Source organism: Thalassophryne amazonica, chromosome 23 (genome assembly GCF_902500255.1).
Source record: "Thalassophryne amazonica chromosome 23, fThaAma1.1, whole genome shotgun sequence".
NCBI classification, from domain to species: domain Eukaryota; kingdom Metazoa; phylum Chordata; class Actinopteri; order Batrachoidiformes; family Batrachoididae; genus Thalassophryne; species Thalassophryne amazonica.
Genome location: NC_047125.1, coordinates 3111984 through 3124501, shown reverse-complemented (window position 1 = coordinate 3124501; position 12518 = coordinate 3111984). Strand labels below are relative to the sequence as shown.

The 12518-nt window shown below is 47.8% G+C and overlaps 2 protein-coding genes across 2 annotated transcripts in view; both read right to left on the bottom strand.

The window, feature by feature from the left end:
* Window positions 1-12518, bottom strand: part of LOC117504818 — a 3434143-nt gene that overhangs the window by 2785022 nt on the left and 636603 nt on the right. The window lies entirely within an intron of this gene.
* LOC117504851 (vegetative cell wall protein gp1-like) lies at window positions 9405-11759 on the bottom strand. The gene is made up of 3 exons (XM_034164401.1): window positions 11739-11759; window positions 11354-11528; window positions 9405-10965 (listed from the first exon to the last, which is right to left on the bottom strand). The coding sequence occupies exons 2-3, from the start codon at window positions 11410-11412 to the stop codon at window positions 10389-10391; spliced, it is 636 nt and encodes a 211-aa protein (XP_034020292.1). The 5' UTR covers window positions 11413-11528; window positions 11739-11759; the 3' UTR covers window positions 9405-10388.

Here is a 12518-nt window from a genome sequence, read left to right as displayed (position 1 = left end):
AACGGATTTGCACTGATCTAAAAAATGACCCAGGCGACTGGCAAAAAAAAAAAAAAAAAAAAAAGCTAAAATCCACCAAAATGCAGAGATTTTTCATCCTTACATCTCTGTACAGAAATTTCTAAATCAGCGCAGTGCTACTCAACTGAACAAACTTATGCCATTTTTTAAATACAATAATTAGTATTGGTGTGTATTTCTGACTCAAACATCATCATCTTGCAAAATATCAATGGCTCAAAAGAAGAATAATGTAGCCTAAGTTACAATTCCACCATGACTGCACCAACTGGACTAAATTTCCAACTTTGCCATCACAAACTGACTTAGTAAGAGTTACCGAGAGGTATTCAGATACCAGAAACTAACATTTTATAAACCATATACAGTGAGGAAAATATGTATTTGAGAGACTGTCGATTTTGCAAGTTTTCCCTTTTACAAAGAATGGAGAGGTCTGTCATTTTAATCATAGGTACATTTCAACTGTGACAGACAGAATCTAAAAAAAAAAAAAAAATCCAGACAGTCACATTTCATAATTTCTGAATAATTAATTTGCAATTTGCAGTGTTATTTGTTATTATTAATTTGTAAATTATGTGCTCTTTTATTTTGGACAGCACGGTTGCTCAGTGGTTCGCACTGTTGCCTCACAGCGAGGAGGTCATGGGTTCGAGTCCCACCTGTGGGATTTCTGTGTGGAACTTGGTTGTTTGCCTCATGTTTGTGTGGGTTCTCTCTGGGTGCTCCGGCTTCCTCCCACATCCAAATACATCCAAAGACATGCAAGTTAGGTGGATTGGAAACTTTAAATTGTCTGTAGGTGTGTGTGTGTGTGAATTAGTGCAGCAGCTCAGAGAATATTTAGAGCAGAATCCTACAAATAGTGGTGATACAAGCAGCAAATTCGGCACAAATGTGCAGAGATACAGGGATGAAAAATCTCTTTTTGGAGGATTTCAGCTTTTTTTTATGCCAGTCACCTGGGTCATTTTTTAGATCAGTGCAAATCCGTTGTGTTGTCAATTCCTTGTAGTTGTATTAGTTGTTATTTTTGGTCAGGCATCGATTTGGACAGCCCCAATGCGCTGTTAGCTTCGGTTGCGTTAGGACCAGTTATTTATGACTCCAACAACGCTGCTTTTAAAGTAGAATTCCTTCGTGAAGAGGGTGAGTTACTTATTTGCAGAGGGTTTTCAGTTTTATCGGGGATGGATGTTGCGTGGTGTTGATAGTGATTCCTGCCGAGTGGGGATGTTTTAAGTTATTTGTTATTATTAGCTAAGGGTTAAGCTAACTAGCCGCCATGTGGTTTGTTTAGACGATATTTGGATATTATGTTAAATAAGTTCAGTCAACATTTAATATAATGGAGGCAAAGCCTTTGACCAAGCAGCATTTTTCTCTATGGAAAAATATTGAAGTTGTTTGATTGAAATACTGTAAAAAAGTTAACATTCAATTGGACAATATTATCTTAATAATTTTCTTCAGGGGTTGATGATTTCATTTAAAAAGTGATGTTTACACAACAAAAGATAGGCAGGTTATATTTTGCCTAATACTGCAAACATGCACCTCGCGATATTTGACCAGATCTCCTCGTTGATGACATCATGGTAGAGTTTATTTCAACATGGCGGCGCCCTCTGCAAAGTTGAACTGGATGATATTTCGCCGTATGTGGCACCAGTGTCACGGTCTGAGATTACCGCCAGTCTGAATTTACCAGGTAAAATAAGACTGTAGCAGCCACGGTCTGAGATTACCGCCAGTCTGAATTTACCAGGTAAAATAAGACTGTAGCAGCCACGGTCTGAGATTACCGCCAGTCTGAATTTACCAGGTAAAATGAGACTGTAGCAGCCACAATCTGAATTTACCACCGGTCTGATTTTACCATCTTGGTATATTGAGACTTGTGTGTTATTGACCCTGGTCCAAATTTGCCAAGCAAATATCTTAAATATATTTTTTTTTATTGGAACCACAAGTGAATCCTGTCACTTTATATTGATGCTTATTGATTTAACCATTATAATTCTGGTTACTAGTTACCTAGCTATTCTGAAATTTCCAGCCTGCAAGTCTGAACTTACCAGGGCAACATAGTATGGGATTTCTGTATTTGAAATGAACCCATTAACACTGTAAAAATGAATGATGATTTGTATAACTCGGTATAATGAGTAACCAGTCTAAATTTACCAGGCAAGTCTGAATTTACCAGAACAACAAATTTATTTTTGTGTTTGATCCCCAAATGGATCCTTCAACTTCATAAATAAACAAATTTTGAATTGATTATCTCACTGATTAGTTAACCAGACTGATTTTACCAGCTTGGTCTGATTTTACCAGGCAAGTCTGGATTTACCATAGCATTAAATCATTCAAAGCGCATATTAAACAAATATGTAGGACTGCCTTTTTGCATTTACGCAATATCTCTAAAATCAGAAAGGTCTTGTCTCAGAGTGATGCTGAAAAACTAATTCATGCATTTATTTCCTCTAGGCTGGACTATTGTAATTCATTATTATCAGGTTGTCCTAAAAGTTCCCTAAAAAGCCTTCAGTTGGTTCAGAATGCTGCAGCTAGAGTACTGACAGGGACTAGCAGGAGAGAGCATATCTCACCCATATTGGCCTCTCTTCATTGGCTTCCTGTTAATTCTAGAGTAGAATTTAAAATTCTTCTTCTTACTTATAAGGTTTTGAATAATCAGGTCCCATCTTATCTTAGGGACCTCGTAGTACCATATTACCCCATTAGAGCGCTTCGCTCTCAGACTGCAGGCTTACTTGTAGTTCCTAGGGTTTGTAAGAGTAGAATGGGAGGCAGAGCCTTCAGCTTTCAGGCTCCTCCCCTGTGGAACCAGCTCCCAATTCAGATCAGGGAGACAGATACCCTCTCTACTTTTAAGATTAGGCTTAAAACTTTCCTTTTCGCTAAGGCTTATAGTTAGGGCTGGATCAGGTGACCCTGGACCATCCCTTGGTTATGCTGCTTTAGACGTAGACTGTGGGGGGGTTCCCATGATGCACTGTTTCTTTCTCTTTTTGCTCCGTATGCATCACTCTGCATTTAATCATTAGTGATCGATCTCTGCCCCCCTCCACAGCATGTCTTTTTCCCGGTTCTTTCCCTCAGCCCCAACCAGTCTCAGCAGAAGACTGCCCTCCCTGAGCCTGGTTCTGCTGGAGGTTTCTTCCTGTTAAAAGGAAGTTTTTCCTTCCCACTGTAGCCAAGTGCTTGCTCATAGGGGGTCGTTTTGACCGTTGGGGTTTTTCATAATTATTGTATGGCCTTGCCTTACAATATAGAGCGCCTTGGGGCAACTGTTTGTTGTGATTTGGCGCTATATAAAAAAAAAGTTGATTGATTGATTATAATAGATTTATTGTTGTGTTTGATACCCAAATGGATCCTTCAACTTCATATATAAATGAATTTTGAATTGATTATCTCACTGATTAGTTAACCAGACTGATTTTACCAGGCAAGTCTGGATTTACCATAGCATTATAATAGATTTATTGTTGTGTTTGATACCCAAATTGAGCCTTCAATTTCACTCGTATATATGAATATTGAGATGGTTATCTCACTGATTAATTTGGCAGCATGCAGGTCTGAATTTATCACACAATGTGATATTTTGCTTAGGATTTGATCTGCAAAAATCTATTCTAATTAATCAGCCAGGCATGAAATCATTTTGGTTCCCTTAATAATAAGGAGAAACTTGATTTAAAGTTTATTATCCTTGATAGAAGAACAAAATCAGAGTGGGATAAATTTTTTATTATCTTTTTTCACACATTTACTAATAGCAACAAGAAACAATAAAACTTAAACCACCAAGATATATACAAATTTCAAAACATTTGAGGCTGCATATACAAATGACTTCAACTACCCATATAATAATAAAATCAAATTCACCCTATTTACAACATACAAGGAATCAGTACACATTATATACGACGTCTATTGGAAAAGTATCCGACCTTATTATTTTTTTCAAAAACCATATGGATTTGAATCATGTGCGAGGGCGACAACCCTTGCAGAAGAATGGGGTGTTTTTCTGCACTATTCTGGGCACTGTTTCACATTGTCGGTGAAACCAGTCATCGCACAGGCCACATTGCACCATGAAGCGTTTTGGGTCATATGGCATGCGGCAATGACAGAAGATGTGTTGTGTGGGCCGCTGAAGAGGAGGTACTGCTGGCCCACCACCACCAGATGGCGCCCTGCTTGAAGTGCGGGCTTCAAGCAGAGAGGGCGTCGGAGCAACAGAGAGTGACAGCTGTCACTCATCAGCACCAGCTGTCACTCATCATCCACATCACCATAAAAGCCGGACTGCAACTCCACCTCCCCGCCGAGAAATCAGCTACCGTAAGAGGTAATTTTCTCTGCTGAACTAAAACATTGAGTCTTAGTCTGAACTCTTTTGCAGCCGTTTTCCTGTGGTGTTTTCCTTATCTGTGGAACTGGCGTTTGGTGTGATCAGCGACGGCTTCGCTTCACACTCCAACCAGATAAGTGGTTAGACAGGAGCTGCACGAGTGTGTGATTGGAGGTGGAGGTGCTCCCTCCCAAAAGAACACAGACTGTGGAATTACTGAGTGTGCAAACTTGCACTCATCTACACTGTTTCTGTTCTCTGCCAGCAGTACCAGGTCTGACAGCTGGCGATGGTGGCCACCTGGGGATCCAGGACTTGGCGGCTCCGGTGTTCTTCAGATCCGTTGGTGGTGAGGGCCGTGTGGGATCCGGCTCGGCTCTGGACGGACGTCTTCTATCCTCAAGCCTGCCCACATGTCACTCTACATATAATTGTCTGTATTACCATAACTGTATTTGTCTGTATTCCCTTGTGCACTTCACAACATTAAATTGCTACTGTTTGGCTTATCCATTGCCCGTTCATTTAACGCCCCCTGTTGTGGGTCCGTGTTCCTACACTTTCACAACAGGATTTCTCGGCCGAGGGGCGTCAACCATCGCTTGAACAGCCAGTGGAAGAGCGAGGTGCACAGGCGTCAGCAGGAGGCGTGTTAGGTGAGCTGCAGCGAATCTTAACCGCTTTCACTGCTCGGTTGGACTTAGTCACCGAGCGGAATGTGATTCTCAGTGGGAGGATGGAGGCTCTCACTGCCCAGGTGGAAGCGCAGGCTCAGGGCGCTGCTGCAGCACCTCCTCCTGCTGACCGGAGGCCTGAAACAGACATTCCGCTGGTCGTTCAACGAACCCCCCCACCTTCCCCTGAAGCTTACATAAGCCCTCCGGACCGTACGGAGGCTGTGTTGAGACGTGCGCGTACTTCTTAATGCAGTGCTCGCTCGTCTTTTCACAGTGTCCCGTCATGTACGCGTCAGACGCTAGCCGGGTGGCTTACGTTATAAATTTGCTTCGAGGAGAGGCACGCGCCTGGGCTACGGCGCTCTGGGAGCAGAATTCACGGCTCCTAACGACATACGCTGGGTTTGTGAGGGAGTTCCGACAGGTGTTCGACCACCCTCATAGAGGCGAGACCGCTTCAAGCGTGCTGCTGTCGATAAGACAGCTGCGTCGGAGCGCAGCGAAGTCTGCAGTCGACTTCCGCATCGCGGCAGCGCAAGCCGGCTGGAATGCTGTTGCGCTCCGCGCCGCCTTTGTAAACGGACTGTCTCTGGTCCTTAAGGAGCACCTGGTGGCGAAGGACGAGCCGCGGGATTTAGACGGGCTTATCGACCTAGTTATACGGTTGGACAACTGATTAACAGAACACCGACGGGAGCGAGACGAAGGGCGTGGTCAGGCACAAGCCGTCCCTCTTCCTCCCGGGTCCGAAAGGGAGCCGTCTTCCCCACGCTCCACAGCCAGGGCACTCCACGTGACAACAGCTCCCCCTGCTGATGTTGCTATGGAAACGAGCAGGGCCAAAAGGCGATCAGATCAGAGACAAAGGAGGCTGGTCAGTGGGGAGTGTTTTCACTGCAGCTCAACCGAGCACACGCAGAAAAACTGCCCCAAACGGTCAAAACAGCAGCACTCGTCCTTAGAGACTGGGCTAAGGGTGGGTCATAATACCCACGCGGGGAAACACCGTAAATCTGCACGCATCCCAGTCACGATCCTGAGTGGGGATCTAACCCTTCACGCCCCAGCACTGGTGGACACGGGGTCGGAGGGGAATCTGTTGGACAGCAGATGGGCAAGGGAGGTCGGGCTCCTTCTAGTGGCTCTACCTTCACCTTTAAAGGTACGGGCACTAGATGGCACCCTTCTTCCATTAATCAGACACAGCCAGTGACTTTGGTGGTGTCTGGTAATCACAGGGAGGAGATTGTGTTTTATGTAACACCTTGTACCTCCCGTGTGATTTTGGGTTATCCTTGGATGATAAAGCACAATCCCCGGATTTATTGGCCGTCTGGGGTTGTGGCTCAGTGGAGCGAAACCTGCCACCGGGAATGTCTCGGATCCTCGGTTCCGCCTGGTGTGACAGCTAGTGAGGAGGTTAAAGTTCCCCCCAATCTGACGGCGGTGCCAAGTGAGTACCATGATCTTGCTGACGTTTTCAGCAAAGATCTGGCGCTCACCCTTCCCCCGCACCGTCCATGCGATTGTGCCATTGATTTGATTCCGGGCGTTGAGTACCCGTTCAGCAGGCTGTACAACCTCTCACGTCCTGAACGCGAATCAATGGAGACCTACATCCGGGACTCGTTAGCTGCCTGGCTGATCCGGAACTCCACCTCCCCGATGGGTGCAGGTTTCTTTTTTGTGGGCAAAAAGGACGGCGGACTCCGTCCATGCATTGATTACAGGGGGCTGAATGAGATCACGGTTCACAACCGATACCCTCTGCCCTTGTTAGATTCAGTGTTCACGCCCCTGCATGGAGCCCAAATTTTCACAAAACTGGATCTTAGAAATGCATACCACCTGGTTCGGATCCGGAAGGGAGACGAGTGGAAGTCACTTTGAGTACCTGGTCATGCCGTTCGGCCTCACTAACGCCCCCGCAACGTTCCAAGCTTTGGTAAATGATGTCTTGCGGGACTTCCTGCATCGGTTTGTCTTCGTATATCTAGACGATATACTCATTTTTTCCCCGGATCCTGAGACTCATGTTATGCATGTACGTCAGGTCCTGCAGCGGTTGTTGGAGAACCGGCTGTTTGTGAAGGGCGAGAAGTGCGAGTTCCACCGCACTTCTTTGTCCTTCTTGGGGTTCATAATCTCCTCCAACTCCGTCGCCCCTGATCCGGCCAAGGTTGCGGCGGTGAGAAATTGGCCCCAACCCACAAACCGTAGGAAACTGCAACAGTTCCTCGGTTTTGCAAATTTCTACCGGAGGTTCATCAAGGGCTACAGTCAGGTAGTTAGCCCCCTGACAGCCCTGACCTCCACTAAAGTCCCCTTCACCTGGTCGGATCGGTGCGAAGCTGCGTTTAGGGAGTTGAAACGCCGGTTCTCGACTGCACCAGTTCTGGTGCAGCCCGATCCAAACCGCCAGTTTATAGTTGAAGTGGACGCCTCTGACTCAGGGATAGGAGCCGTGCTGTCCCAGAGCGGGGAGTCCGACAAGGTTCTCCACCCATGTGTCTATTTTTCCCGCAGGTTGACCCCGGCTGAAAGGAATTATGACGTCGGCAATCGGGAACTTCTTGTGGTGAAGGAGGCTCTGGAGGAGTGGAGACACCTGTTGGAGGGAGCTTCGATTCCATTCACGGTTTTCACAGACCATTGGAACCTGGAGTACATCCGGACCGCTAAGCGTCTGAACCCCAGGCAAGCCCGCTGGTCACTGTTCTTCGGGCGTTTTGACTTTCAGATCACATACCGCCCCGGGACGAAGAACCAACGGTCTGACGCCCTGTCCCGGGTGCACGAAGAGGAAGTCAGGACCGAGCTGTCAGACCCGACTGAAACCATCATCGCCGAGTCCACTGTCGTGGCCACCCTCACCTGGGATGTGGAGAAGACCGTACGGGAGGCCCTGACACGGAACCCGGACCCGGGGACCGGCCCGAAGAACAAGATGTACGTCCCACCAGAGGCCAGGGCTGCAGTCCTGGACTTCTGTCACGGTTCCAAACTCTCCTGCCACCCAGGGGTGTGAAGAACCGTGGCAGTTGTCCGGCAGCGCTTCTGGTGGGCGTCTCTGGAAGCCGACGTCCGGGAGTACGTCCAGGCCTGCACCACCTGCGCCAGGGGCAAAGCGGACCACCAAAAGACCCAGGGCCTCCTCCAGCCTTTGCCCGTGCCTCATCGCCCCTGGTCTCACATCGGCCTGGACTTCGTCACGGGCCTCCCACCTTCCCAGGGAATGACTGCCATCCTCACGATAGTGGACCGGTTCTCCAAGGCGGCCCACTTCGTGGCCCTCTCAAAGCTCCCGACGGCCCAGGAGACTGCAGACCTCCTGGTCCACCATGTCGTGCGTCTGCATGGGATTCCATCAGACATTGTCTCAGATCGTGGTCCTCAGTTCTCCTCACAAGTCTGGGGGAGTTTCTGCAGGGAACTGGGGGCCACCGTGAGTCTCTTGTCCGGGTACCACCCTCAGACGAACAGACAGGCAGAGCGGGCTGACCAGGACTTGGAGCAGGCCCTCCGCTGCGTGACCTCCACGCACCTGACGGCCTGGAGCCACCATCTGGCCTGGATTGAGTACGCCCACAATAGCCAAGTTTCGTCTGCCACCGGCCTCTCCCCGTTTGAGGTTTGTTTGGGGTACCAGCCCCCATTGTTCGCGCTCGTAGAGGGAGAGGTCGAGGTGCCCTTGGTCCAGGCCCACCTCAGAAAGTGCTGTCGGGTGTGGCGTACCGCCCGTTCTGCCCTGTTAAAGGCCCGGACGAGGGCCAAGGCCCATGCAGACCGCCGGCGTTCCCCAGCCCCTGCATACCAGCCTGGGCAGGAGGTGTGGTTGTCAACCAAGGACATCCCTCTTCAGGTTGACTCACAGAAGCTCAAGGACAGGTTTATTGGACCATTTCCCATCCTCAAAGTCCTCAGATCCACCCGGTTTTCCATGTGTCACGCCTCAAGCCTCACCACACTTCACCACTCTGCACCCCTGGACCTACACCGCCTCCTGCCCGGATCATCGACGGGCAGCCGGCATGGACTGTGCGTCGGCTCCTGGACGTCCGTCGGAAGGGTCGGGGGTTCCAGTATCTGGTGGACTGGGAGGGGTATGGACCTGAAGAACGCTCCTGGGTGAAGAGGAGCTTCATCCTGGACCCGGCCCTCCTGGCCGATTTCTACACCCGTCACCCTGACAAGCCTGGTCGGGCGCCAGGAGGTGCCCGTTGAGGGGGGGGGTCCTGTTGTGTGGGCCGCTGAAGAGGAGTGTCAGGTCCGTTGCCCTAACTGGACCTGGCACTTAAACTGTGCCTGAGATCGTATCCTGCAAAACACAGTTTCTCAAAGCATAACATTAGACAGAGATCTCTTTTGTGAGCTTTGCGCAAAGGGGAGAAGCTTCGGAGAGAGCATACAAACCTCAGACCAACCTTGCTTTCCCTGCTCCTTTCCGCTGGACGGACGTCTTCTATCCTCAAGCCTGCCCACACGTCACTCTACATATAATTGTATTACCATAACTGTATTTGTCTGTATTCCGTTGTGCACTTCACAACATTAAATTGTTACTGTTTGGCTTATCCATTGCCCGTTCATTTAACGCCGCCTGTTGTGGGTCCGTGTTCCTACATTTTCACAACAAGATGTCAAAATATTCATGGTGTGTGAAGGACTGGTGGGTACGGGGCCTCGGGGCATCAGGGAAGGGGAGCAGGACATCTTGTCTAAAACAGTCAGCGAGATGTTGGCGCATCATATGCTGGTCCCAGTCACAGTCTTGTGGTGCAAGGCCATGGCAAAGAGCAGTGGCATATGCAATCGCGAAGAGACCGCAGTCATCTGAGCCAGTCTCTTTATGTCTGCCCACCGAATACACACGTGTGGCTCTCTTGCATGAATCATGCATGCAATTTGCCTCAAAACCTTATCCCTGGAATCAAGGGGGAGAGAACTGTTCAAAGAGTCGTAAATCACGATCGCGTTGTGATCAGCTTGGCCAAAATTACTCAGGGTGACCCAGTGATTTCCAGATATCTTGAGAACCTGGATGAAGTCTGTGTTCGGCTTGCTGACATTCTGGCTTGCAGCTGGCTCAAAAACACAGACTGCTTGAAATCCACCGATTGCGGGGAAATGTTCGACTAACATTGCCTGGGCGTGGTCTGTCTGCTCATCATCCAGCCAGCTGTCGGTTTGAAGTCTGGAGCAAAGGGCTTCCATATTCTTGATCTTGCGTGCACATTTCGTGATGGGAACGGGGCCTACTTTGCGGGATTTGGGGGCAGTCACACTTGTTATGAAGATGTCAGCTTTTCTTTTGGCTGCTCGCTTTGGGCGGCGAAGATGGGGGGCACTGACAGCAATGACGACTTGGCAGGCGGGGGCACTGGCGACTCGGGGGCTGCAGGTGGGGTCACGACAGACGGTGGAGACTCGGGGGCTACTGGTGGGTTCACGACAGACGCTGGAGACTCGGGGGCTGCTGGTGGGGTCACGACAGACGCTGGAGACTCGGGGGCTGCTGGTGGGGTCACGACAGACGCTGGAGACTCGGGGGCTGCTGGTGGGGTCACGACAGGCGCTGGAGACTCGGGGGCTGCTGGTGGGGTCACGACAGGCGCTGGAGACTCGGGGGCTGCTGGTGGGGTCACGACAGGCGCTGGAGACTCGGGGGCTGCTGGTGGGGTCACGACAGACGCTGGAGACTCGGGGGCTGGCGAGACTGGGGGGGAATTTTCTGGAGAGTTGTCTGGATGAAGGTCGCTGACTTTATGGGGTCTTAGCTGGTCATAGGGTACCTTCACTTTAAGGACCTCTCCTCTCTGGCAGCACTTGAGCTGGACTCTCTGGTTTAAATTGATCTCCAGGATGCTGTAAAAAATTAATGTGAACTTAAACATAACATTTTCCAATCTGAACTAAATAATCGATTTTGTTCAGAAATACAAAATAGAAGAAATCCAATAATAAAAATAGTGAAAATGTTGCTGTTCAATTAGGCACGAGTGATGAAATTTGCCAAATAAAATAGACTAAAAACACAGTAAATGAACTGGTATTAAAATAATCCAGACACATAATAATTGCATTTTGCAATGTGACCTAAACATTTATTTTCAGAAATACAAAATAGAAGAAATCCAATAATAAAAAATTGTGAACAAGTTACTGTTAAATTAGACTAAAAACAGAAGTAAATAGTAAAAATAGTAAACATTTCACTGTATCCTCTTTTTCCAAATAAGTTTCAACAACATACCTGTAGGGACCATTCCACAAAGGTCCAGTCTTTCCCCCCTTGCGGCTCAGGTTCTTCATTACACGATGAAGGACGGTGTCTCCAACGCTGAACGTGAAAGATTTTACACCTTTGCTTTTCGTCGGGCAAAGTGCTCTTTCTGCTTCTCCTGGGCTCTGTTGACATTCTTAAGCACCTGTATCAGATACACACACACACACACACACATCTTCTTGTTCTATATGTCATCTTGTTCATGGTGCTTAATACCATGTTTGCATGATTTACACAAAACACTCACTAATTTTACTAGATTGCTCTATATTATGCATTTATATATATTGTCAGATCCCGCTATATATATATAAATATATATAAAACCAGCTCTCCGTCTCTGGGGTCCGACCTTCGTGTCTCCGTGGGTATTACCCGGCGGGGCTGCACAAAGGCTGTTTAAGCTGGTGGCGAGGAGATTCGTCTAGCCGCTCACTGCCTCCATCCGGACGTCCACCCCGCTGACGCTGATCTCGCACCCCGGTCGAATAGCCTCCTCTGGAACCAGGATACGAGCTGGCCACGCCCGTTAACGGCAGCTCTCCTCTTATGGATCAGGGCTCTTGGAATGTTGCTAGATTTTAAATTTAGTGACTCGTACAGCGAGTCCCCAGGATGCGTTAATTTCGTTAAAAACCAGACTAACCTTTCAGAGCACTTTTTGATGTTATACACCCAAAAAACTTTAACTTTTACACCTTAAGAAGAATCAATAAATCCAATGTCCGAGCCTTAACACTTTAACTGCATGCTTGGAAATTTTATTGCAGGTTTTGCAAGTGCTGACAACATAATCAAAATCGGTTATATGATGATAATTTCACAACAGTAATTCAAATATAATCAGAATAATGATTGGCAGAGATTTTTGTTTTTGATTCAATAATGCTATCTGATCTTACTCTGACTGGACTGGATTAACTTCTCAACAAATTTTCTAGGAGTGAGGGAAGGAGGTTTTTTTTTTTTATGTTAAAATCCCCAGTTCGATGAACTTGGTCTCCTCTTCATCAGCTTTTAGTTGTTAGCTGACCACGATCCTTGTGATGTTGTAATCCTTCAGGAAATAATCCACATAAGAGTTTATTCCTTCAATCAACCAAAAGTTGATCTAATCCATTCTGATACGATG